General features: G+C 37.0%; 3 protein-coding genes across 3 annotated transcripts in view; all 3 read left to right on the top strand.

The window, feature by feature from the left end:
* Positions 1 to 4,491, top strand: part of LOC141847536 (diacylglycerol O-acyltransferase 1-2-like) — a 40,816-nt gene extending 36,325 nt beyond the window's left edge. Inside the window, exons 17-18 of the mRNA XM_074735592.1 lie at positions 4,201 to 4,254; positions 4,390 to 4,491. Coding sequence (XP_074591693.1) covers positions 4,201 to 4,254; positions 4,390 to 4,491 — 156 coding nt within the window. The remainder of the gene's footprint in view (positions 1 to 4,200; positions 4,255 to 4,389) is intronic.
* A 1,582-nt stretch (positions 4,492 to 6,073) lies between these two features.
* On the top strand, positions 6,074 to 20,693 carry LOC141847203 (casein kinase 1-like protein 1). The gene is made up of 14 exons (XM_074735189.1): positions 6,074 to 6,513; positions 6,600 to 6,640; positions 7,816 to 7,885; positions 7,974 to 8,122; positions 8,195 to 8,290; positions 8,376 to 8,446; positions 9,914 to 9,975; positions 10,094 to 10,157; positions 10,243 to 10,327; positions 16,629 to 16,755; positions 16,826 to 16,908; positions 16,996 to 17,059; positions 17,571 to 17,710; positions 20,099 to 20,693. Exons 1-14 carry the CDS (start codon positions 6,438 to 6,440, stop codon positions 20,381 to 20,383), a joined length of 1,413 nt encoding a protein of 470 aa, XP_074591290.1. The 5' UTR covers positions 6,074 to 6,437; the 3' UTR covers positions 20,384 to 20,693.
* Positions 20,694 to 25,456: 4,763 nt separating this feature from the next.
* LOC141848008 (monothiol glutaredoxin-S2-like) lies at positions 25,457 to 26,138 on the top strand. The gene is given in 2 exon segments (XM_074736121.1): positions 25,457 to 25,824; positions 25,826 to 26,138. Coding segments are annotated over 2 exon segments (381 nt in total). The 5' UTR covers positions 25,457 to 25,593; the 3' UTR covers positions 25,976 to 26,138.
* The last annotated feature ends 1,258 nt before the right edge of the window (positions 26,139 to 27,396 follow it).

Below are 27,396 nucleotides of genomic sequence, written 5' to 3'. Positions count from 1 at the left end.
GATCACTCTTTTGATTCAGATGAGTTCATAAATTCGACGAGTCATAGTTCTGTATTCTGCTTCAACATTACTTTTTGCAACCACAGATTATTTTTTGTTATGCCATGTCACTAAAGTCCCCCATATCGTCGTGCAATACCTAGAAATTGACTTTCTATCATCAATTGATCCTGTCCAATTTACATCAGTTTATGTGCATACTCTTTTATCTTTAGTTTTTGCAAAGAACATACCTTTCTCAGGAGTTTATTTTAAATATCTTAAAATTTTGTATACTGCATTTAAATGGTCCTGACATGGTGAGTGCATATATTGACTTACTAGGCTAACTGCAAAGACAATATCTGGGTGTGTATGTGAGAGATATATGAGTTTTCCAACAAGACGCTGATAACTATCTTTGTCAACCGGGTTTCCTTCAAACATTTTTCTCTTATTTCTTAATTCAATTGGTGTGTTATTTGGTTTTCATCTCAACATGCCAATTTTTTTTAACAGATCTAAAGTGTATTTCTTTTGCGAGACCCAAAATATTTTTTTTGTTTCGAGCAATTTCCATTCCTAGAAAATATCTCAATGTTCTTAGATCTTTGACTTCAAATTCTCGTGCGATTATTATTTTTATTTCTTTCAATTCTTTATTATCATTCCCAGTGATGATGATATCATCAACATACACTATAAGAATGACGATCTTTCCTTTATCAGAGTGTTTCACAAATAATGTATGATCTACTTGTCCTTGAATATATCCAAAGTTCTTGATTACCTTGGAGAATTGATCGAACTAGGCACGAGGTGACCGTTTTAAACCATAGAGAGATTTATTGAGCTTGTATATAGTTTTACCACTCAAATTTTCTTCGAATCCTAGAGGTTGATTCATATAAACCTCCTCTTCAAGCTTTCTATTGAGAAAGACTTTTTATATCAAGTTGATAATGACCAATCTAGATTAGCCGCTAATGATAGAAGAATTCTGACAGTGTTAAATTTGACAACCGGAGCAAAAGTCTCAGTGTAATCAATTCTATAGGTTCGAGTAAAGCCTATAACCACCTAATGAGCCTTGTGTCTTTCAATTGAACCATCAGTCTTGTACTTAATCGTGAAAATCCATTTACAATTAACAACACATTTCCCTTGTGGTAATTCCACCAAATTCTAGGTATTATTCTGTTTGAGAGCATGCATTTCTTTAAGAACAACAGTCTTCCACTTGAATAACTAGTGTCTCCATGAAAGATTTGGGAATTAGTTCACTAGATAATTTTGAAGAGAAAGCACAAAATGTATAGGATGGATTAGAATAGGAGATGAAGTTCGAGATGGGATATTTAAGACGGGATTGGACACCCTTTTTGAATGTAATAGAATATCAAGGTCGAAAAACATACCTGACTCATTATAGGATTCTACCATCGGTTCATCTTCTTGGTTGTGATTAGAATTCACAATTACTTCCTTAGTTTGAGAAGTCTTTCTTTTAGAATAAACTAGGATATTCGATTTTTTATTGATACTCTCTTTGTTTCACTAATTTGAGGACTGACTTGGATATGATCGGGCATGGAAGGAGCTGTGGTGTCTAAATTAAAACTAAGGATAGGAAAGAATCTTCATCATCCTTTGAGGGAATTCTACTGCCACAATAGTCGTCACCACGACTATGTGATGTAACACGGTCAGGCCGTGTCGGACTCTGGAGATCGTGATCATCACTACCACGATCGTGTGTTGTGACACGATCAAACTGTGACATACTCTGGTTCTCCTCTTCCACCAACTTTAAAACTTCATCATCCTTTCCCTTTTGAGGTAAAGTGTGAGAAAAATACGGGGCACCTTCAAAAAAGGTGGCATCACAAGTAACATATATTTTATTTGTTTGCAGGCAATAACATTGATAACCTTTTAGTGTAGGACAATACTCGACAAAGATAGTTTTAAGGGTTCGAGGGTCAAGTTTGTTGCACTTATAGGCATGGATATGCACAAAAGCCATACGTCCAAATGTCTTCAATGGTAGATTATTGAAGTTGAAAATTAATGGATATGTTTGGATGAGAAGAGATAAACATGTGACAAAGTTTATGGAGTGACTAGGAAGACGATTTGATAAGATACACAACTGTGAGGATTGCATCGTTTTATAAATATTTTGGAACAAGCATAGTGAACATAAGGGCACGGGCAATCTCCAACAAATGACGATTTTTATGTTCAGAAACTCCATTTTATTGTGGAGTATTAATACATGAGCTTTGATGGACAATTCCATTGTCCACTAAATAGTCACCTAAAATGACATTGAAATATTCTTTGTCGTTGTCAGTTCTAAGAATTTGGATATTTGTTTAGAATTGAGTTTGGATCATTTTGTGGAAGACTTTAAAAATGTTATTGGTTTTAGACTTGTCCTAAAGAAGGTAAACCCATGGATGATCATCAATGAATGAGATAAACCATCTTTTCCTATGAGAAGTGTGAATGTGAGAGACCCCAAATATCACTATGAATTAATGAAAATGGAGTAGATTTATATCATTTGGGAGAAAAATGGGTGTGAGTATGCTTGGCTAGTTGACACACTTTACAATTGAAACTCAAATGATCTTTTTTTTTTTGTAAATAATGAAGGAAACATACACTTCAAATAACCAGAACTAGGATGACCAAGAGGATAGTGCCAAAACATTATTTCCTTATTACTTGAATCAAAAAAAGCAACATGAGACAGTAAAGATCGACCAACAACAGAAAAATACACGAGAAGGGTAAGAATTTAGTAAAATACTGATTATCAAGGGTGACTTTGCTAACAGAAATTAGATTGCATTTTAGAGCAGATACATGAAAAACATATTTCAAAATGATATACTGAGACAATTGAATATCACCTATACCAACAACTATAGTTAATGATCCATTAGCAATCTTAATAGTAGTTTGGTGAGAACAGGGATAATAGGAAGAAAAAAGACATGAGTCACTTGTCATACGGTTAGAGGCCTCAGAATCAATGATCCAAGGAATCGTTGAATGGTTACAAAGGGAGAATTGAGTTTACTAGATTGAGTCATGGAGCAGGAACTAACATTAGAGTTGAAAGACACATTGAGGGCTATTTAGTTGAAGAATTTACAATATTGTTCAATCTGTTCTTTGGTGAAGGGGACAGGAATACCAGAGATAATAGATTTTTTTGGCTCAATTGAGTATGAAATCCACGACCTTTATTCCTTTTTTGAGATTGTCAATTTGTTAGTTTCTTATATATTTCCCAACATAGCCGTGGTGAGTGGTAGAATCTATAGACATAGTAGTTGTTTTCGGAGAAGAATTGTATGTGTTTGTTTATAGAGAGGAACCTCGCTCTGATAATATGAAAAAATTTTCACACAATTTTATTTATGAACTAAGGATACACTTTTATACAATAAGAATTAATAAACAAGAAAAAAATAAATAAATAAATATTTTATTAAGAATAAATTATTCGCAACTAAATCAATCTAATTATATCCTTTTTCACTCATGATTTGATTTACTTTCCATAAGAAAAGATTTGCTTAGTTGTTATATCACCCATGATTAGATCGACTCTCCATAAGAAAATATTTGATTATTTTCTACACACTAAATTATCTTGCATCTGTAGTCCATGCCATATATATACCGTGCCATCGTGACACAAGTACATGAGCCATATGATGGGTGTAGGCATTACTTGGGGTTGCACTAGCAATATCTCCACTCGGAAATAAAGGAAAAGCGCACAGCCTCATGGAAGACTACATTTTTAACGCATCATATTTTTCTTGGTCCTTTAATCCTGTACATTCGTTAAACGACCTGGATCATGTGATTTTGGTTGAAGGAGAAATAGGGGAAGATCGAAAGTGCCAAATCCTATTTTGATTGTATCATTCATGTTTTTGTTCCCTATTTTCATAACTTTGAAAAGGAAAGAATTAATAATAAAATCAGGTGTACTTAGTGAAAGAGGATCAAGGCATACTGAACCTTGAGTTGCCCTTTCTTATCATTTAGTAGAACATATCTGCCTTGAGTTGGCTTTGGTGTCTTAACTTACCTGAATAAAGGAAAAATAGAAACAAAACCAAAGCACTTATGATGCCCAGCTAAATATGCGTAGTAAATCTGTTACTCTAATGCTTTTTGTTATTTTCTTGGCAGATTCCACTGGTCACTCTGACAAAATACCTCCAGAGTAAATTCACTAACACTATGGTACGTTGACCTTAACGGTGCAAATTCTCTTGTCCTGCTTAGTTCTTAAGAGTCAACCTACGACTTTTCTCTTTACTGTCGTTTCCCAGAGAATTTGATACATCGACATTCTAATACTCTGTCCAAATTGTCCAGGTTGGGAATATTGTATTTTGGTTTTTCTTCTGCATTCTCGGGCAGCCAATGTGTGTCCTCTTGTATTACCATGACGTGATGAACAGGAATTTGAAGGATTGATTGATCTACAAACGTCGGTTATGTTCTTAATGAAGCCGACATCGTGCACTGACCATTTTTCTTTATATTCACATGGAATAATTTAGTGTGTTTCTTTATTCTTTTTTGTGATAAAAACATTTCCCGGTTGGTTACTGGGCTACGTGGTCGTCATCTTTTGGAGGGGGTTCAGGTGTTGTTTTGATTGGATACTAAATCTCATCGATAATTTTATTTCGATTCATTTTTCTGGAAATGCAAATGCGATGAATCAAGGACAAATTTTCTGTGAAGGCTCTCTTCCTACTATCTTTTAATATAGTAGGAAATTTCTCTGGGATCGGATCGATCACTTCTAGGGATTGAGTCAATGAGATTGACTGAATTTATCAATTTTTTTTAATATAATATTTGTTTTTTTTTTCTGTGAACACGTATTTTAAAATTAGTGCAGCTTTGCAGGATGGGTTATACACGGTGTGGACATGGCATTTTTTGTTAGATTGTGGACCTCGAGCCGTTGGATAAATGCAGGTATTGCGTGCACTTGATGTGATGGATGGATTGAATTAAAATATTATTAAAAATTTTTAATTCGAATTCGATCTGAATTTATAAAATCTGAGTAATTTAGATTTTTAAAATTATTTGATAATTTTTTATTTTTGATAATTTTTTACCATATTAATATTATATAAAATATTATAATTTTTAAAATAAAATTTAATTTAATTTTAAAAATATTTTTTAAATTCTAAATCCGAACAATTTGGATTCGAATTCAATTCAATTTAAAATTTTAAATCTGAATTTAATAATTTGAAAATCTTCAATCTTTTGATTTTTTTGGGTTGGATCGGATTGGCGGATTAAGTTCATTTTTAACACCTTTAACATTTACGTCGTATGCATATGATAGTTACTACCTATATAAGAGCCATCGTATGATTAATTGTACAACAAAAGTTATGGTTTATTAATCAGTTTTTGATTAAGGTACTTTTTTACAACATTGAGATTTCCTAACATCCAAAATTTGCACTGTGGTTTGTATTTATCAAAGGGGGTGTTTTGTGCTGGTGATGTGGAATATATCACTTTGTTTGGCCTTCTTTCTTGAACTACTCTAACAACGCATAAAAGCCAAAGCGTCAAATTTCATCTTGTCAAAATGTCACCCAAACTATCGATAGCAACACAAATACTCTCTTTGACTGTCAATTCTCTTCAAAAAAAAAAAAAAAAAAAACTTCAAGTGAACAATTCATTTGATGGGTGGTAAAATCTTTAAGTTTCTTCTTTGTAATATTAATATAATTTTCTACGTAATTTCTCTACACGATGAATATCAACCTAATGAATATGTTAATTCGTCTAGATAATCAAAATTTAAAAAAATTAATCGAAATAATCAATATTTTTTAAAAAAAATTAAACTTCCGAATAAAAGAAAAATAGAACGAAAAACTTGCAAGGTTGGTTTTATGCAAGTAGACTGATGCCCACTGAGAATAATGAAGAATAATATCTTCCCAATCTAGCAAAATTTTACCAAAAGCAAAAGAATAATGCACTGCGTACGCGAACGAAGACGATTGTGAGGATCGCAAGGCGAATTATAATTGTGCCACTTCCCTCTTCATCGAACTGTAGATCTTCTGGATTTTTTTTTCCTTTCTTTTTGCCCCTTCTCCTACCATTCAGTCTCCGCTTCTCAGCCAATCCAACAGCAACGCCCAACCATACGAAGATTTCATCCCCTTCTGCTCGTTCTGCAGTGTTTATTTCTTGTTGACGGCCCCGATTGCATCGCCCTTGTAGTCACATTGCATTTGTTGTAATTCGCGGGGGCGAAGAGAGTTGCTTTACTATTCGATTCCTTTTTCCCGTTTTGTGGTCTTTTGCTTTGTGCTTGGACTTCATTAGGGTTTGAATTTGGCAGAAAAGTTCTGTTCTGTGTGTCAGTTATGGAGCCGCGAGTTGGGAACAAGTTTCACCTGGGTCGTAAGATTGGGAGCGGCTCCTTCGGGGAGATTTATTTAGGTTTTTCTATATCTTACCTTCTCTGGATTTAGTTATTGTGTTCTTAATGGAACCTTTAATTGCTGTTATTTTGATAACTTTTCCAGGTACTAATACTCAAACGAATGAAGAAGTAGCCATCAAGCTGGTAAGCATCTGTATCTGGCTTTTTCCTGTGTCGTTCTTACGGTAAAGTAACAGAGAAATGTCAGTGAAAGTTCTGCTTTTACTATGAGTTATATTTTAATTTTCAACTGATAATGCATGTTCTGTTTAACATAAATATGGTAAGATGATCCATGATCTACAAGAAAGTGGAGGGACTTAAATTGGTTGAGATAGGTAATTCTTCATGCAAATCATAGACTGTACCAACAAAATTATCACATTGCGTATTTGTTTTTAACTTGAATTTGGTATATCAAACAGGTACATCACTTTGTAGGATAATCTTAATATTGGTTATCTAGGTCTAATGCGACCTCAACCTTTTCCATTCTGACTTGGGACTTGCATAGCTTTGCATATTATAAAATTAGAAGAGCTGAATTAATTAGAGTAGAAGGTGGAAAGGGTAGAAGGAGATTAGAGAAAATATTCGTCTAAGTACTAAATAATTATTTAATTAATTAGAACATTAATATTATATTATAGCCATGCATTGAGCTCAATGGAGGGATGATATTAATGTAGCTGACCTAAAATTATTGGAACAAACACCACTTGACATTGATGGTAGGTCGGATTGTGTCTAAAATTGTAGGATTTGAAGCTCTAATATTGCTGATCGGTTAACAATATGGTGAGATTAGGAGCTTCCAAATTGAATGCCTATAGTGAATTTGAAGGTCTAGATGAACCTGCTCCACACTAGAATAATAATTAATACTGTAGAAGAGTAGCATGCATTGAGGATGGAAGATTTTGCTTGTACTTTTTTACCTAAATAATTTCCATTTTATTTATTCATTCATTTGGGATAGTAATTTGGTCCTCTCCTTTCTGGGAGATGTTCCATTGTCCAATGAATTACACCTACAAACATTTGTATTACTCATGTCAAATTAAGTTGATGTTAAGTGATACATGGAGTAACTCATGACCATCATGTGTCTGTTGTAAGATATGAAGAAATTCATAACCATTTTTGTGGTCTCATTGTAAAATGTATCTCATCTATTCAATAGTCGCACTTCAGTGATTTTGATCGTTGCAGTATATTTTTCAACCTACTTTTTCGAGAATTTACTGTAATCATCCTACATTTTTCTTTTCTTTTTTGGTGCACCGAATGGTTATGATGATGTGGTTTGGTTTTACCAGGAAAATGTCAAGACAAAGCATCCACAGTTGCAATATGAATCAAAACTTTACAGAATCTTGCAAGGAGGAAGTAATGAAAATTTTATACTTTTCTTCTTCAAGATAAATAAATGCATGGTCATGATTGGTTTCATAATTATTTAATCCTATTATGGTAGTTGGCATTCCCAATGTGCGATGGTTTGGCGTAGAAGGAGATTATAATGTTCTTGTTATGGATTTATTGGGCCCAAGCCTCGAAGATTTGTTCAATTTTTGCAGTCGAAAACTCTCTATGAAGTCTGTCCTGATGCTAGCTGATCAGATGGTATTTCTATCATTTTATGTTACTTGTTTGCTTTTTGTTATCTTTCCTAACCTTTGCTGAAATTTTTTCTAGATCAACCGTGTGGAATACCTTCACTCTAAATCTTTCCTGCATCGAGATATCAAGCCAGATAACTTTTTGATGGGCTTGGGGAGGCGAGCAAATCAGGTGTCTCACCAAGTGTACTTGTAGTTGTGGTATTCCTGTTCCTAGCTTCCATTGCCTGTGCATTATGGATGATTTCCCTTTCTAGGTCTACATTATTGATTTTGGATTAGCCAAGAAGTACAGGGACACCACAACTCATCAGCACATTCCTTACAGGTAAATTGTATGATCAGAGTAAAATCATATTTATATTAGATGGTCAAAATAGTTTGTTCATTCTTGATGTATGTTTGCATTGGATGTGATTTGACTGTAGGCATTCAAGTTGCTTAATCACTTATGCCTACCTTAGTTTTATTAAAAAATTAAAATCCAACTCTGGTTGCATGTCAAAGGAAGCTTTTTATGCTTGATATGTGGGGTCACATTTGATGTTATCATTGGTATCTGAATTGATTAGTTTTGCCCGATTTGTGTTATCAGTTCTGAGATTGTTGATATGAACAGCTTTACAAGTGGAATGTGATACTTGATTCTCTTGGTTATTAAACAGATCTCCTAACAAATCTGAAACCAAATTGCAGGATCCCATATCTTCGCTACCAAATGGTTAAATATGCTTTTGATTCCATTTTCACTTGAAGGTTTGCTTTGTGAATATTGACCATTGTTCATCCAAAGTTTATGATCAAATACAATATCTGAGAAAATAAGTGATGTAGGTAATGTACCAATAATTCTATGAGCCACTGGATGGGTCACATGTGTGAGCTTAGTGAACAACAGTTTGAACATGATTCAATCCTTGTGTCTCAAGGGCAACTAGTCAGAAGGAGTCAAGGGGACACACGCCCAGCCAAGAGAGTCAACAACCAAGGTCCACCAAAGAGTCAAGATGGATTCACCTGGGTACTCAAGCCACATGGAGTTCTGTTATTGGCTGTGTACGCACTTTCTGGTTTATAAAAGGAAGACAGGCTGCATGGAAGGGATTTACAAAGAGACCCACAAAAATCCACTAGTCTTTGACTGCGTATAATACACCCAATGTGATTCGACTCTTTCCTGAGACCCCTCATTAGCGGAAGTTTCGTGCATTGAGCTGTCCTTTTATTCTAATGTAGCAAACCTTAAATCTCAATTAATTGGATTCAATGAAAAGATAAGCTTAATATATTTCTTGATTAGGTTGTAGAAACTTCTATGGATAAAAGTGGAAATATAAACTTGTCTCCAACATTTGGACACTAGCTGACTATCTAAGAGGGTTTTGTTAGTTCAATATGTGCTTAGATAAAAGTAGCTAGAATTTTTGGGGAGGTGCATATCTTTCCACGGATGTAATTTTTTTTAAGTAATCCAAAATAAGATCAAAAATACCATTTTGTTCATTGACCACCTTCTCCCAGATAATATTTGATTACATAAACTACTACACATTTTTAGACAGAACTGTGAGTTTTGCAGCACAGTACCTTTTATTTTAAATTCCATGGAGGCCTAGCATGCTGTCTCATAGATGTAAGTTTCATTTGGATCCAACTGGACTGAAACCACAAAAGTACCATTTTTTTCCATGGCACTTCTGTTCCTGATAATATTTGATTTTAGGTCATTTAAGCATATTCTGGACACAATTGTGAAGTACCTTTATTGACCTCATGCTCTTTATTCATGCTATAGGGAGAACAAGAATTTGACTGGAACAGCAAGATATGCTAGCATAAACACTCACCTTGGAGTTGGTATACGCTTTATACCCACGTTTTTTTTGGACTTAATTTTAATTTCGTAAGTTGTAGTAGAGAGAGCTTTGTTCCATGTCCTTTTTGAGCTTGACTGCTTCACTTTTGTGGTTACAAGAACAAAGCAGGAGGGATGATTTGGAATCTCTTGGATATGTTTTCATGTATTTCTTGAGAGGAAGGTTGCTTTCCTTTGATGTTGATTCTAATATGAATACCCTCTGTTGCATGTTTTTTCCATCACTGATTGTACCTGTTTTGTGGTAGCCTCCCATGGCAGGGATTAAAAGCTGGAAATAAGAAGCAAAAGTATGAAAGAATTAGTGATAGAAAAGTTTCCACATCTATTGAGGTAAATTTCATATTTCAATTATGGAACATGAATTTTTAAATTTTGTACATTTCATTCAAATATGGTAGAATTATTATGTTACTTGTATCGTTAGTCATATTGACAACCCTAGATTTGATATGTGTCACGATTAGGGTTGCAAATTGATTTTTATAAATTTATCGAAAACCCACAATAAATTCAAACAAATGAAGTATAGAGGCCTCGAGTTGTATTTTTCCAAGGGGTAGTAGAAACTTGTTTAAATCAAGCTTTCGTGTGTCGTTCTTTTTGGGTTTTCTATGAAAATGGGGGGTTTTGGTGTTTTGTTGACGTTTTCAAATGAAATGCAATGCAAAATCAGTGAATAAATGAGGAATGTAAATCACTATCCTAAAATGCAACTATTAAAACAAGGTATGAACTAAATCCTAATTCAAGCTTCATGAATTTCGCAATTCAATAGCATAGTAAATTAGAGATAGGAATGGATGCAAGGAAATGAAACACTATGAATTTGTCAAAACTAATCAACTAAACTATGAAGTGTAACTAAAACATTCGAACTAAGCTCACTAATTCTAATTAACTTGAAACGGATTGACACGCAATAGTAAAATTGACACGAAATAGTTGAAGCCCTAGGGTATCAGAAACTCAAAGTGTAAACTAATTTGCACTGGATTGAATCCAAAAACACAAATCAACCACACCAAACGAATTCAAGATTCTTGGGACTGATACTGATTAACAAAACTTGAAAACAGGTTTGCAGAATTGAAATTTCAGAAACGGTAAATGAAAATCAGAAATGCAGAAACTCATCCATCCCTCCTCTTCTCCTCTTGCTCTCCTTAGCTTGGTGCCAAACAAGCTATTGAATCCACAATGTGGCTTCAATAATCCACCTGGAGTCTTCACGTGGTCTCTGGTGTGGTTTCCTCACTGCCCGCACTCTGATTAGCCCGGAAAAACCCTCTCCAGCCACGAATAGAGTCTTGTAGGGGGGTTGTTTGAAGCTGCGAACCGGAATTCCTCCTTTCTTCTTGCTCCGATTGGTTTGCTGACGATTCAAGGGAGCTCCACGATCCTAGGAGAATCCCTCCACGAACCACGGCCTCGTACTGTGCAGCAAGCCACCGGAAAAATCAGAAACAGAGAGTTGCGGCGCCGGAGAAACCCTCTTCGCCGCGCGCCTTCTAGCCGCCGGAAAATACCCAATTGACCGGCGTTGGACTCCTCAAGGACCAAGGATTGCAATGACTTCGGTTTGGGTGGACGGGGTTGGCCAGGGAGTTACGCCTAGCAACAGGGGAAGTGGCGTCGGGACGAAGATGAACAGTGGCGCAACCACTGTTCATCGATTAAAATCTTGTTTATATACGGCTGATTAATCAAACGATCTGGGCCGTCCGTTTTTGATCCTGTGATGGAGCTTGATCTGGGGTTTTAGGGCAGCCTAGGGTTTGGAAAAAATTCATGGATCTTGATCAGACTTGAGTTGGGTTATGTCCTCCATGTGACTTGATCAATGTGGGCAAATTTGGCTCGATTTGATCGCGGTTGGACTCGATCTTGATCCGATTTGAGCCCTACAATCAATTAAACTCAATTAATGCAAAAATTCACCATTAAATCATAAAAATTATAATCAAGCCTCAAATCATGCAATATAGGACAAATACGAACGAATCGATTTATTTCATAATTTATTTTCATGTAAAAGCCCAAAAATAAATCGATTAAAAATATATAAAACCCTAACTCATCACATATGTGTTAGGTTTAGTCTCAGGCTAGACATTTGAGTTGAGTTATATGTTGAGTCCTATATATACAATTTAATAATTCTCTCTTAACAGCAATGACCCACTCTTAACAACAACAATACAATATTTCATCACTCTCAATTTGGTATTAGATTGGGCTCTCTTAAACTTAAGTTTTCCTTCTTTAATCACCCTAGGAGGAGCTTCAAGTTTAACTTAATGGTGCAACATTCCCTCATTCCCTCTTCATAAATTCCTATTTTTGCTTCCTCTATTCATGTCATAAATCCTTAATTCCTTTACAACACACCTTCCAGATCCTCAAAACCTCTATTGTTGTTGTGGGGTCTGTCTAGGCCATTTATGAACCTACAAAAATTGGTGATGGTAACTGAGCCAACATCGAGGCTCCTACCTTGATCTCTCCTCCTACCAGTTCCTTGATTTCATTGGCGGTGTTTCCCTTGGCCCCACCCTAACAAAGTTTTACTTCTTTGTTTCCTGACTACAAAATCTACAACAATAGACCTAACAATGAATTCCTCCTATATAGGCAGACAATAGTTGCAATAATTCCCTAGACTTCTATGATCTTCCTCATCAGATTTCGCTTCCCTCAATCAACTTCAAATTATGTTTCCTGATTCCACCGCTTTACTCCCCTTACACAAAACCAAGATTAGATCTTTTCCACAAAAACAGGGGAAGATATAGTGAGCAGATCTCTTCTATAGAATGAAATGTCAGTCTATTAATTTATGTATTTAACCTGCAGTTGGAGCAGCTTCTAGTAGGAGTGAGGATCTAGAAGATTCCCTTTATTTCTCATTAGTTTATTCATTAGCCCAACTCTGTTTCACTTACAAGTTGGCAGCCCATATTTGGTTACACTTTTTCAACCGACAACTTCTTTTGCAATCCTCGATCTTAGAGGTCTACGTGGGGTTATTTCCAAAAAAAGTGGTACAGGACCAAACAAAGCTGTGGGGTTATATACAAAAAGAGTGGTACAGGCCCAAACAAAGCTAATGGGTCTTAGTCTAGAAGATAGAGAGGATTCACTCAAAAAAGGGGATGCTAAAAAAAAGATTGCAAAAAGGATGATTAAAGAAAGGACGGAAATTAATAAAAAGTGGGTAGTGTTAAAAGGGAGCAAAAAAGAGGTTGAAAGCATGAGTTAACCTTGGAAAAATGCAATTACATAAAAATGGGAGTTAACAAGTGTTTTAGAAAAATGAAGAGAGAAAAATGATACATCAAATTTTCCCCCACAATTTTCTTCTCAAAATTCTTCTTTCCTATGTGTCCTAATTTACCACTATTTCATTCCTTATCATTTTTGATTGGTCTTGTATGCATGATTTAAGATAATTTTAGTTATTGTTAGTTGTATGGATTGAAATGTCGAGTCGTATCACGCGATATCGGTAAAAAATTTTGTTCCGCAGACGGATCGACATTAGCACAGCACCAGTACAGGCGTTCCGATCAGGAGACGCCTCCGGAGGCATCACTCGGGCTTGGCGACACCTCCGCATCGTGCAGTCTCTGCGACGCCACCGGAGACTTCGCTCGGGCCGTGCGACGTCACTGGAGGCGTTGCGTGGGCCCGACGTCGCCTCCACGCACGAGCCGTGCGTGCCCTCGGTCGCGCGTGTCGCCAGTCGTAGTTTCTTTTTTGTTTTTGTTTTGTTTTTTTAATTTAGGTTTAATAATATTTTAATAATTAATTTCTAGCCATAGTTGGATATAATTTAAATAAACGTTATTAAAACCCGTAAAATTATCTTATTATTTTTAAAAAATATTTTATTTTTTATTTTTAAATATTTAGATTAAATTTTTTATTTTAGTTAATATATTTTATATTTTAAAAATATCGAAACTATACCGGTGCGGTATGATACGGTACTGAAATTGTATCGTTCCGGTCCGGGATCGAAATCTCGACACGGTTCGATATTTTAATCCTTGGTTAGTTCTGAAATATTTCGTGATACCTCTCAAAGTACAATGCCTCACAACTTAGTTTCCTCTCAACATTCCTCCCCCTCCTCTCATAACAGATGATTGGAACCCTATTGTCACGTTTGCCTACAAACAACAATTAGATGTCCTTAGGTTGCAACTTTAAAAAGATGGATTAGATTTTGTCTCTCAACTAGTATCATCTTCTTCTAATTAGATACTAGAGTTTGCATGGTCTCCTCTTTGACTTGCTTATTAGGGTGATAATTGGTCTTCCATCAGTCATGTTAGAACACAATTATTTATTTCACTCAGGCAATTTCTCATAATTTATCATTCATCCTCACAATTGCAATTTCTTCAATTTGCATTTGATGGGGCATACTGCGGAAGATTTTATCAAATCCTGTGAAGATCATCACTAACTTTATCTTATGAAGATCTCTCTTAAAGATGCCATCAACTTAAGCTGAGACATCAGTTATTTGGAGATCAATTCTCACATCTTCAAGTCGTTGTACTAGTATCACATTTTCATCTTCATTATTGTCAACTGTCTTAGTTGTGATTTTCTTTTCATGGGATCTTTTTTCTAGCTTATGTGATGTTGGATATACATAACATCTATGCTTCAACTTGGGGGAGTATTCTCGCCTGTCATGCGGGTGGTCGAGTTCGATCCTTGACAATGACGGCAAAATTGATATGTCACCCGTATGTCGTACTATTGTTGCATTCAATTCACATTAATATCGAACCCCTCTACACTAGTGCAGTATAGAGATGACTTGGATCATCTCCCAATGAATATAGCTAATACATGATGATACGGCGGAAGCCCAAAGCTGCCATGTGAGCCTAGTTTGGAATGACGTGGAGCTATTAGGCAAGATCAAGGAGGATTAGACAAGTCTAGGAGGGTGGCCCGTTAGCAACCTTAGCCTCGGGTCCCGACCTCGGTATCTACTGAATCTCATGTGCCGACTTCATCCCAGCCTCCAATCTCGATCTCGGAATCTATTGGATCTCATATGTCGATCTCATCTTAGTCTTGGGTCTCAATCACGACCGTCTCATACACCGACTTCATCTCAGCCTCGAGTCTCGACCTCGGTGTCTACTGGATCTCATGCGTCGATTTATTTTAACCTCGAGTCTCGACCTCGGCCTTTACTTGGTCTTATGCTCCGACCTCATCTCAGCCTCGGGTCCCGATCTCGGCCTCTACTGGATCTTATGCGTCGATTTCATCTCAGTCTTGGGTCCCGACCTCTACGTTTACTGGATCTCATGCGCCGATCTCATCCCAGCCTCGGATCCCGACTTTGATGTCTATTGGATCTCATGCGCTGATCTCATCTCAGCCTTGGGTCCTAACCTCGACCTCTACTTGGTCTCATGTGCCGACTTCATCCCGACCTAGGTGTCTACTGGATGTCATGCGCCGATTTTATTTCAGCCTCAGGTTCAGATCTTGACCTTTACTTGATCTCATGCATTGACCTCATCCCAGTCTCGGATCCCGACCTCAGCATCTACTGGATTTAATACACTAATCTCATTTCAACCTCGAGTCCCGACGTCAGCGTCTACTTAGTCTCATGCGCCGACTTTATCCCAACCTCGGATTTCGATCTCGACGCTTATGGAATCTCATGCGCCGACCTCATCTCAATTTCGGATACCAACCTCGACCTCTACTTGTCTCATGCATCGATCTCATCTCAGCTTAGGGTCTTTCGTCATCTATTTCTAGGTTGAGCCCATAAAACTGGGTCGCCCATAAAATCAGGAAAAACCAGACTGTTTCCCTCAAAAAATAAAGAGAATATTCCAGAAGACATGGGCAATTGGAACGCGTATATCGGAGTATACAATAAATGGTAGCACGTATTTCGGAACATATCTTAAAAGTGCCAAACTTAAAAGCATCAAAATTAATCAAGCACCAAAAAATATATCCAAACTCATCAAACACCAAAAAATAGATCCAAACTCGTAAAACATGATATACATCAATAATTAATCTAGAGGATTAAGAACGCTAAATATGAGCACAAAAATAATATGTCAAAATGCTAGTTATCAGTATCATATTTTCATCTTCATTATTGTTAACTGTCTTAGTTGTGATTTCCTTTTCATAAGATCTTTTTTCTAGCTTATGTGATAGTTGGACACACATAACATCTATGATCTAGCTTGGGGGAATTGTTAGAGTTACTAGTTTATTGTACTTATGTGTTAAAATTATCTTAACCTCAAAGAAAACATGTACAAGGTTTATATAACCAGCATAACTCTAAGAATACAAGAGGAAAATACCTATCTACCCCTGCTTCTCACAACAATATGCATTGTGAGTTTAGTTCCATATTGCCTATTTAAGTTATAGACTATTATGATGAATCCTATATATATGTAAATATTGTGTAATAGTTGTCTCTTAACAACAATAATATTTCATCTTTCAACAACACTACATTACACATGTATCGAGGTAAACTGCAAATAACAGATAGGAATATTAAATTCCAAATTTTCTGCATTTCATCACAACAAAACTGCTAAAGATTGTATTACAGGCCTTATGCCGTGGTTATCCATCAGAGTTTGCATCATACTTCCACTATTGCCGTTCACTACGTTTTGATGATAAACCTGATTATGCTTATCTTAAGAGGATCTTTCGTGAACTCTTCCTCCGTGAAGGTGCACTTTCACATCTACACAAACCAATGAATTATCAGAGCGAGGCTCATTATACCTTTGTTCCTCACAGGTTTTCAATTTGACTATGTGTTTGATTGGACCATTTTGAAATATCAGCGGACACAAATTGCAGGTGTTCCCCCACAAGCTGTTGTAAGTTTAAAATAAAGTTTCTTCTATCCATTGACTTTGATTTTTTGACTTATTTGTTAATAAGATTATATTGCACCTTCTTTTTAGGCTCCTGGAGATGGACCTAGCTCAGTGATGGCCCCTGCCACTGCTAATGTTGATAGTAAGTCTGGTAATATTTTCTATACTTGATTTTAACTCATGTTAGTTGGAATTTTTTAGTTATGTTGTGTGTGAGTGAAAGTGAATCCTTTATCAAGCTCATGCAAATTAAGAATTCGGTTTCTAAGAAGTTCTAGATTTGTAAGAGGGTATTTTGGTTGGTTCTTTTTAGGCATACAATCATCTTTTGCCTATTTTGATGAATTTTAGTTCTCTGTGTAAGATCCTCTTTTTCTTTGTGAATTCTAGTTCTCTGTGGGAGATCCTCCGTGTCTCACCTCAGTGGTATCTCATATATGAGTTTTGTTCTGCTTCTGTGTTTCATCATATGCTTAAAATGATTACTTCAATAGCTGTGGGTTTCTTTGGCTGATGTATCTTTGTAATATTTTGTGAAACATCGTAATTGATAATCTTAATCCCCTTTTAGCATGTGACAACATTTTCCTTAGCTTTCACCGGTTTTCCTTTTCCTAGTTTGAGAGAATATAGTTCTTTATGCAACTATAATTCCATTCCAGGTGTCGAAGGAGCAAAGGCAGATGGTTGGACAGTGGATAACTCTCATTTGCAATTTTTTATGCCAGTTGCAAATGCTGGTAACATATCCACTGAGAAGAGTCCAGCAGTAAATGATCCAGCTGTTCCAAGAGAAACTACAGTGAGATATCCTTATGTTGTTCAAAATTTTGTTTATTTGTTGTTCGTGACTATACTATAGTTTCTTTATGGCGTAGTAGTACTAATCCACTATTTGGGTGACCAGTGATATCATGTGAACTTAAGGTAACAAATAAGATTTGTTGATTTAAAAACAATTTTTGTGTGTAACTACTATCACAGAGATCTGATTTATCATCTTATACCAATTGTAGATCTCTTTAAACACTAAGCTATATTTTTTTATTAAAAACACTGTATTTATGCTGAAGGAGATTTCATGTTACACCCCAGTACAGACATCTAAAACTACTAGCTGCAATCATCTAGAAATCTCACTTGACGCCTCACTTCTGATGCTAACAACCCCAAAAAATAATAATAATGGATCTTCATTTAACAACCTGATAAAAAAGTAATGATAATAGCAACATATTTATATTAACTAAGTAGGTCTTTCCCAGAATAAGATTAAGCATAGTTAGTTAAGAGTTCAAACGATAAAGTATAGGAAACAACTATAAGTGCAAGTAAGTTAGCAAATCTAATAACGTAGCAGTGCAGCATATGGATGCAAATATAATATAGACAGGAAAATGTGTAATAATAAATCAAGATAAGTATCGGATCAACAAGAGTGTAAGTCAACATGTGAAACACAAAAACAAGGAATGCACATTGGAGGAATTCTCCTCTTGATCGGCATCCTATACTATCAATCTCAAAATTTTACGCAATGAGGACCCTATCACAAGCAAGCTAAGTGCTCAATGAATCTGAGTCAGTATTCATAAGAAACATGTTGAGGTCACGCATATCAAAGACACAAGTGCCCCATGGAAAAACTCTTGCACTTCCTTGGAGCAATGCACACCTGCCATAGTGCCACAATTTTCCACAGCGCACAGATACAAGTGTATGAGCATGCTAAATAAGTTTATAGAGTTTTGAGAAACAATAATAAGACAAAGAAGCTTTAGTTCAAGAATAATGAGTGATAGTTGAGGGCATCTTATAAGTTATTGAATTATCAAATCAAATAAGAGATGTTTAGAGAATATCAAGTGGCAAAGTGATGTACATGTGATAGTAAAGGTTATTGATAAGCTTAGCGAAGTAGCTTGAGGATAATCATGGGTGATAACCTATCCCGTAAGAATAAGATTTCACAAATCAAAAGAATAATCATGTATCATGGGTTACAAGATCATAGGTCATGGAACAATCAACTATGGTCATGATTATATTTTCATATTTCATTATCAAGACCAAAGTATATGAGTAAAATTGGCAAACAATTTAGTAATCTAATTGCAATGTTTGATTAATTTAAGTTGATTCCACTAACCTAAATAATTAATTATTAACTCATCATCTTTGATCAGTGTCACAATACTATATGGTATATATTAGTTATTAAAGATAATATATCTTAGGCTAGGTTGGTTCATTTAGTTCCATTTAGGAATTTAGGTAACTCAACACAAGGATATGCATAACTAACTAAGTCAAGCATGCGAGTACTCTGGATTTGGTGTACATTATGGTTGAGAAATGATAAACCAAGTTATGTTAAAGAGACTAGTAAGTATAGTGAAGATTAAGTTAATCAAATAACTAAATAATACTAATAGAAATTGGTGAGCTAAGATCGTGATGTACCAAACTTAAATTAACTGTGCTGATTCAACTATTTTTATAGATTAATTCTTATATTATTTAATCTTATAAAACAATCAAGATAAGATTAGCTCATAACCTTAGTGTCTGATCAATTTATCCGTCTAAGCCAAATATATTACCTACTCGAGAATATCTTAGTCACACCCACAATGTACCAAAATTAGAACTAAGTTCTTGTTTTCTGAAAGGCAAGATCAACTCCATAGCTAGGGTGATCCATGTGGTTTGAGGTGTAAACATTTTCAAATGACCAGAAATAATAAGTTCTTGTTTGCTGGAAATATTAGGCCTTCAAGCTTGGAATATAACCTTTATCAGGCATCATGCCCAATTTTTTAGTGTTCAAAGGGTAGTTAAGGTGCAGGAGTGAATAATATGGTCATCTTGTAGAAATAATCTTCGTTAAATTTTTAACATGACATTCTGATGTTATTATGCATTGCAGGAGTGAATCATCATGATCTATGTTATTATGTATTGCATCTCAATGTTTTCACAATGATGAATTTAATTGCATATTCTCTTAGCAGTTAAATGGTTTAAAATGTCCTTTTTCATGTTCAGTTGCATTTTGTTAGTCTAATATCTCAATTAGTTGCTCTGATTCTTGTATTTATCTCTAGAAAAAAAAGAAATAAAGAACAATGTTATCTACCTCTTAATTATTTGCTCTATCCCTCATGGTGAAATTTCTCAACATTTGTAGCCATCAAGTTCAACATTTGTGGGGCGTTCAGGTGGCTCTTCAAGCCGAGCCATTGCTTCTAGCAATCGTGATGTAATGCAGAGCAGTGAGTCAAATATGTCATACGCTCGCACAAAAGAAGCAACTGCATTTTTTACTAAAATTTCAGCACAGAGAGGCTCCCAAGCTATGTTAATGGATAACAAATATTCATCATCTAGCAGGCATCAACCTATGGACTATGAGTCTACACTCAGAGAACTTCATGACCTTAACCTCGATAATAATGGAAAGCCAGGGTATTAGCAATGCACTTCTAGTTGCTATCGGCTGACTCAATTTCATTGTAAATAGGGAACCTAAACTATCATAATGTTAAGCAATGTATTACTTTCTGCTGCCCATTAGGAAGTCTATACTTGTTTGCATGGCTGAGCTGCTAGATTCAGAGAAATCGCCTGTTTTTGATTCAATTAAAGGATCCAGGGTTTGGAACAGCCTAGCTTTTTTTTTTATGTCAAAGCCTAGGGCAATGGAGTGTAACTCTTACTATTGATTACGATTTGTGTCTGATTGTGTGCGGGTGTATTTGTGAGCAAAATCTGGAGATAATATGAAGAGGCTATTGTCAAATTACTTTTTTTTTTTTCCAATTTCATTATAGATTAAGGCTTGTTGCTTAGTCAGTGTGGATAATCGAACTGAATGAAAAGATTCCATGGTTCTCTCAGGTTTTGGAATGAGGTTATGCATACCGACCTGTTTCACAAATGACTAATACATGTATGAGTCCTAGAAACTGTTATATATATGCTCACTGCGGCAGAAAGAACCTTGGATGTTGATTGTATTTAAATTCCACTATTCTGGCCACTGCAGAAGAAAGAACCTGTGGATGTAGATTGTATCTAAATTTCACCATTGGACACTTGCTGCTTCCAAGTGTGCCGTCAGACCTATTGCATGTTGTAGTGTAATGCATGTTAGGCTGCCTGTTGGACAGTATATTATATAGGAAATAGTATTCACTTCTTAACAATTGTTGCAGAACATTATTGCAGGCATTGCTCTAGAGGTAGGGAGGGGATCATGAATACCTCTTCACATTGGTGTCCTTATTGAGTTCTTGATGTACTACCATTATGGGAGAGTAAGAAAGGTGCCAGGGCCGCCAGCAATCCCGCTCGCCGCCCACCTCCCACTTGCTCACAAAGCATGGACCAGATGTGTCCTTTGTTCTTGCCCAGGCGTATGGTCCAATCTTCAGGTTTGTGGATTGTTCTTCTTCTTCTTCCATAAATTAATTATCCTTCCATCATGCATCATACAGTGTTCAAATAATAGCTTAATATCCACTCCATGCAGATGCAGTCCTGCATTGTGTCATCAACTTCTCCAACCTGTTCCTCAAACTTGCCAGGGATAACTCAACCAGTTGACTTTTGCTTAGGTGAGTGAACTCTAGATTCTGACCTATCTAACCAAGCCCAAATTGAAGTACCCCTACCAGGACCTTAATACGCAATTGGGGAGAGGTAATTGTCACTTACTGTACTCTTCCATCCACTGAAAATTTATCCAGTAATATATTATGCGCACCATGCATTAATACTACTTTGCAGTGTTCCACTGCATGCAAATGATAAATTAGTGACATGCATCGGTATTGCTAACTCTCATCTTACGCCATTAATATAATCCATGCACCCCTAAATACTATACTGCAAAGATGCCTCAAAATACATGCAGAAAAAAATTACTAGAGATCGAGAAGCTATAACGTCACTCAGTCCTGGACATTGACTGGCAAATCGATCGATCGTATGGTGCATGGATCATCCACATGCAGTGCAGGTGCGAAATCTACTCCTACCTTGTACTCTTTCTTCTTTTCCCCCTTCCCATCGTTATCTATTCATTACTTGATAATAATACCTGTTCCACCGATTGCATTAATCATGCATGCAGGCAAAGGCTATAGCCTACAATGAATGACGCCCTCATTATTATGGTAGCTGCAGTGCCCGTCCATGCCTATATATGCTGTCTCCCTCTATCGTATATATCTTTATTTTTTACTCTTTGCAAATGAATCTATTATTCTTGAATAATCATGAAAGATAAGAACTTCCAGGTTGTTTAGAAAAAAAAACTAACCACATGGTGTTTAATGATTTGTATCCAAGCAAAGTTAAGTTTAGTGGCTAATCAAACATCTTTACTTTCAAAACTGATAACTTAAAATATGGCGGTACTCAACATATGATGATTCTCTAATGCTTTGTTCAGTCTGCCAGTATCTGCAGTAAAATATTAATGTAGAGATTACTGACAAGGTACGCAAATGAAAAGGGTACATATAGCATGTGGTAGGTTAGGCAGATATCTATAATTAGCTAGGATTGGACACGTTTACTATCTGGTAGATTTGCTTTATAATCTTATCCATGCCACGTCGGCATGCTCATGCATATATATTACTTCCAAGCTTATTCCCAGGTGAATAATTAATTTATATTACTTTCAAGCCTGTAAAGTTAAATATATATATATCATGAAACCAATTGCATGAACATTTCTCATCCTCATTGTTTCTGTTCTGAATATCACATCCAATAAAGAAGATAAAAGAATGGATTCACTTGAATATATAAACAAGTCCTGTTTAATTTCTTAATTAGAAGGAAAAATTGTTAATTACTTTCATCATTAGTCTAGAATAAAAAAATCTCTTCTTTTGTTCAGTCTAAACATAGCCTCTTTATCTAGAGGCACACTAAAGCTTGTCCTTTATCTCAAAGGGCATGTTAATATATTGCTTGGCCGGCCAACAGTTGAGGGTTCGTTCAATCTGTATAATGATAGTTTTGGAAAGAGTTTAATTATTTCACTCTTACCCTTAACAGGGAATAATATATACTCTTACATGATCTAATGTTGCGTAGAGATACCTCGTGGACAAGATAAAAAGAAAAAGCTTATCAAATCAATCAGATTTTGTATTCATAATTGAGTCTTGCCTTTTATCAAGTGATAAGAATAACTATCCAATGAACGCACTAAGACAAAATTAATCTTTCTTTTTTTACTAAGAACTTTCATATTTAATTGCTTGCTCAAACATGTTCCGTAGGCTATAGCATCCATGATTATAAGTAAGATGCTAAAATAACAAAATGTCAAATTTAACTGTAATTATAAAAAGTATAAACGCACTGTTTTAAGGTTAATTTCATCTTAAAATTAACATGTCACTCAATTGAGAAATTAATTAAATAAAAGATCCCTTTTAGTTTAAGAAAAAAGCTACTTGTCACAATAGAATTCCCGTCACAAATGTTGTGATGGGAATCTGCACCGTTGGATTTTAAAATTAAGATTAAATCCTGATCGTAGATTGAATGGATGATTGTGATTGAATGGGTGATTGTGATTGAACGGTCCAGATTCCCATCACAAATTTGTGACGGGAATATGTTGTGACAAGTAGCATCACTCTTAGTTTAATTAACTAGCATATATATATATATGTCATGATATATATATATTATATTGTACTATAATGTTTTTAATATTTGATGTTTTATGAAACATTTTACATTCATGTCTTAGTCTAGTCGATCACCTCTCAACCCCTAATATTAATTTCCAAAGTGCATGCGCTCTACTAGCAAATTAATGATCATCGATCGAGACTTCACATCCAAGTACCATAAGCCATTTGTATACAAGCCGATACTAATCAATCATTAAATATATTTACAACATCATCAAATATTCAACCAAGTGACAATCTTAAGAACTATAGAGGTTATTTATCATGTATATATGACTGAGAAAGACAATCTAAAATTAACTCTCATGACATCTCTTTTAGAGCCTCAAACAAACATATATAAGATGTACAGATATGAAGTACTCACTCAATTATACAGTACTATTATAGGTCAATCATGCACATCAAGGGGCTGGGAAAAAGAATTATATATATATATATATATATATATATATATATATATATATATATATATATATATATATATATATATATATATATATATATATATATATATATATATATGTATATATATATATATTTCTTCATTTCTTCTTATAAGAAATTAATATATCCTCCAAGAAGAGAGAAAGGAGATAATTTGGATAAGCACTACAAAGGATATATAATTATTGTGATCTTCTCCACTTTTGTTAGTGGATCTTTTTTTCTCCAATAACTTCTTAATTTCCCCTTAATAATAATTCAAGGCAACTACTATACTATTAATTCTGTTTCACTACCAATATAATTTAATTTAATTTGCCGTAACTAGTGTTAATTAGAGGTCAGGCGAGGGGTCATCCGATCCAACACGAATAAAGATATTCCAGAGTCCCACAGAATCCACAACCCCACCAGCTTGACCAGATCAGTGTAAACTGAAACCTCCCCCAGTCGTCCCCTCCTGCGCGCTACCGCATATATACAACGGTGTGCGCGTCACGCACTTCGGAAGAAGGCGATGCACAGAGCTCTTTTTCAAGTATATGGCAGGCAGACATTGCTTTTACCACTCCCGCATAATGCCCTCCTGCAATTCACTTCATCGCACACCGACGACGACGTCATCCGTCAACTGCACCCCCATGCATGCGTGATCCCCAATTAATGCACCACCCTCTACGTACGTTCTCCAACTTCATGTGATGTATATGTACCACGGTAAAAATATTAATAATTTTAATAATAATTTTAATAATAATAATAATAATAATAAACTCCACCCCTCTCCCGTCCCTTTGGCTTTGAGTGTAGGAGCTACGTACGTTACGTTACCACCACCTTAGTACTCCACGTCAACACTCGCTCGCCCGCTTTAACCCCTTCCCACAAGCAACGCCAGCTGGGCCCCGCCCTCGGATCGAGGCGGGTAGAGTAAAACGCGTACGGCCAAGTAATACTAAATACCCTCTCCTCGGGAGTCAGGCACTGCTTAATCGGCCCATATTCACGCCGAGGCCAGCGACTGGGGGAGATCGGATCCTCGCCGTCCGCTCAGTGGGGCCCGGCCATCACCTGCTCGTGACGAGGTGACGTCCCGCCTCGGAGGAAAAGGCCCTCCCTCCGCCTATCGAATGCGCCGTGCACTTATTCGACGTCAACGGTCGCGGAGGGCGCCACGCGTCGTCGGAGGCCCCGGGGTGGGTTGGTTTGGCGTAGAGCGATCTGAGCCGTCCGCATGCCGTGGGGTAGTCGCGTGACGTTAGCTTCGGCGCGTCGTCTGTGGTAAATGGAGGAGGGAGGAGGGAGGAGGGAGGAGGGAGAAGGGAGAGGCGCGTGGTGGGGGATGCTGACGACACGGTCTACGGTCACGTTCCGGTGACGTCACCGCCCATGTGAAGGAAGCGCCTCTCGCGAGCCGTGGTGGTTTTTATAAGCGCCTGGCTGCCTTCTCCGTGTCTTTGTATCGATCGGGTTCGTCGGTAGATAAAGCGCAGGCAGAGCGGCGATCGATCGGATGGCGGCGGTGGCGGCGGTTGCAGGAGGAGGCAAGCGGCGTGGGGCGACGGCGCTGTCGATCGACGGGGCGGAGGAGTCGGCGGAGGAGAGGGTGGGCCGGCTGATCCGGGAGAACCCCGTGGTCATCTTCAGCCGCCGGGGGTGCTGCATGAGCCATGTGATGAAGCAGCTGCTGGCGGCGGTGGGGGCGCACCCGACTTCCATCGAGCTGGAGGAGGCCGAGGAGGAGGGAGGCGGCGGCAGATGTCGCGGCGGGGGGCTCCGGCCTCCCGGCCCTCTTCGTCGGCGGCGTGGCCGTGGGGGGCCTCGAGGGCCTCATGGGCCTCCATCTCAGGGACCGCCTCGTGCCGATACTCCTGGAGGCCGGCGCCTTGACCTAGATGTCGACGCGTGTTGCTGCCGGTGGGCTCATCGCCTGCGACCTGGGTTAATGCAGTAATTAATTCGCCTGCTCTCTCTCTCTCTCTCTCTCTCTCTCTACCGGTCTCTTTTTTTATGTAACTTGTTACAATTTAGAACTTGGGGATGAAATCTACTTCTACATGCCTGTCAATCTCACCCATGGATGATCGAGATGGCAACTCTATTGTAGATAGAGACCATGTCTACAAAAAGGCAAAACCAAATTAGATGAAGATATCTACTAGTTTCCCCTCCTCCTCCTCCTCCTCCTCCATCTCCTCTTTTTACAGTACTGCGAGTAGTAAAACTCTGTGTTCTGTTCCTTTTCAGCTCAATTCGCTTTCGTTCGTCTTAATTTCTTGTTTTTTATTTGTCTTTCACCGACTGTCACAGCATTTGGCGTGAAAAGACAAACATAATGCGGGAAACGTCATGTCATATCGTTGGGTTCGGAAGAAGTGAAGCAGGCCAGGGGATTAATTATGGGCAATTAATAATTGCTGTTGTTGGCGCATTAATCATTGAGTTGTTTACAGAAGAAATGATATTGAGGAGTTGGGAATATAATCGTCGATGAGTTCGTGATTTGTGAATCCACAGTGTTCTGTAGGGAAAAGAGCTGTGGATGATGATGTCCTTGTTTCCTTCCTCTTCTGTGTGCTCTGCGTTTGGGGTAATGCCTACACAGTGTAGGTAGATTTCACTGTTGTCGTCTTCAGTTACTGTTTGATTGATAGAGTTTCGTAGAGGGGGAGGGGGGTATAGCTGATCTGTTTCAGCCTACGCTGTCAAAACTTGCGTCGCACACATTGTAAATTGATGGCTCCATGTGACCTCGTTTACTGCACGCACGAGATGAGAACGCAGTATGGCTTAAAACTTCAGCATCCGACGAACGTACGTCACTTTAATATTTGCCAAAATGGCAGCAGCCATACATGCATGATGAATAGTTGGCTTCCAGAGTATAATTGAGTTGGTTATGATAGAGTAAGGTTATTGAAGTGGACAAGGATCAAATTTTGACGAAGTCGAGACAATCTCTTCCTCTGTCATGACTAATTGTAATTTCTCAATTTACCTCTTCGTAGATGATCGTAGAATCGATCATGTGAGGTCGATGGGTGATGAATTTCATCTTTTGCTGAACGATGAACAACCTTTTGGAAACTAGATTCTAGTGATCATTTCACCATGACTGATGAATCAGTCGGCCGTGTTTTAGGTGCTTGGTTTAAATATGAAATTAATGGACTTGTCCAGAAAAGATCATAATTAGTAGCCTGTCAACAGAACAAAACTTAGTTCGAAGAGACCCTTTGCATATATAAACTGAAAGGAGAAAGAGATGGATTATAATATTTTCAATGCATACTAATTAATGTTTGCTATGTTGTTG

Source organism: Curcuma longa, chromosome 16 (genome assembly GCF_044706935.1).
Source record: "Curcuma longa cultivar G26 ecotype Majalengka, Jawa Barat chromosome 16, ITB_CL_G26_1.1, whole genome shotgun sequence".
Classification (NCBI taxonomy): domain Eukaryota; kingdom Viridiplantae; phylum Streptophyta; class Magnoliopsida; order Zingiberales; family Zingiberaceae; genus Curcuma; species Curcuma longa.
The sequence above is the reverse complement of the archived record's forward strand: the minus strand, read 5'-3'. Positions and strand labels throughout refer to the sequence as shown.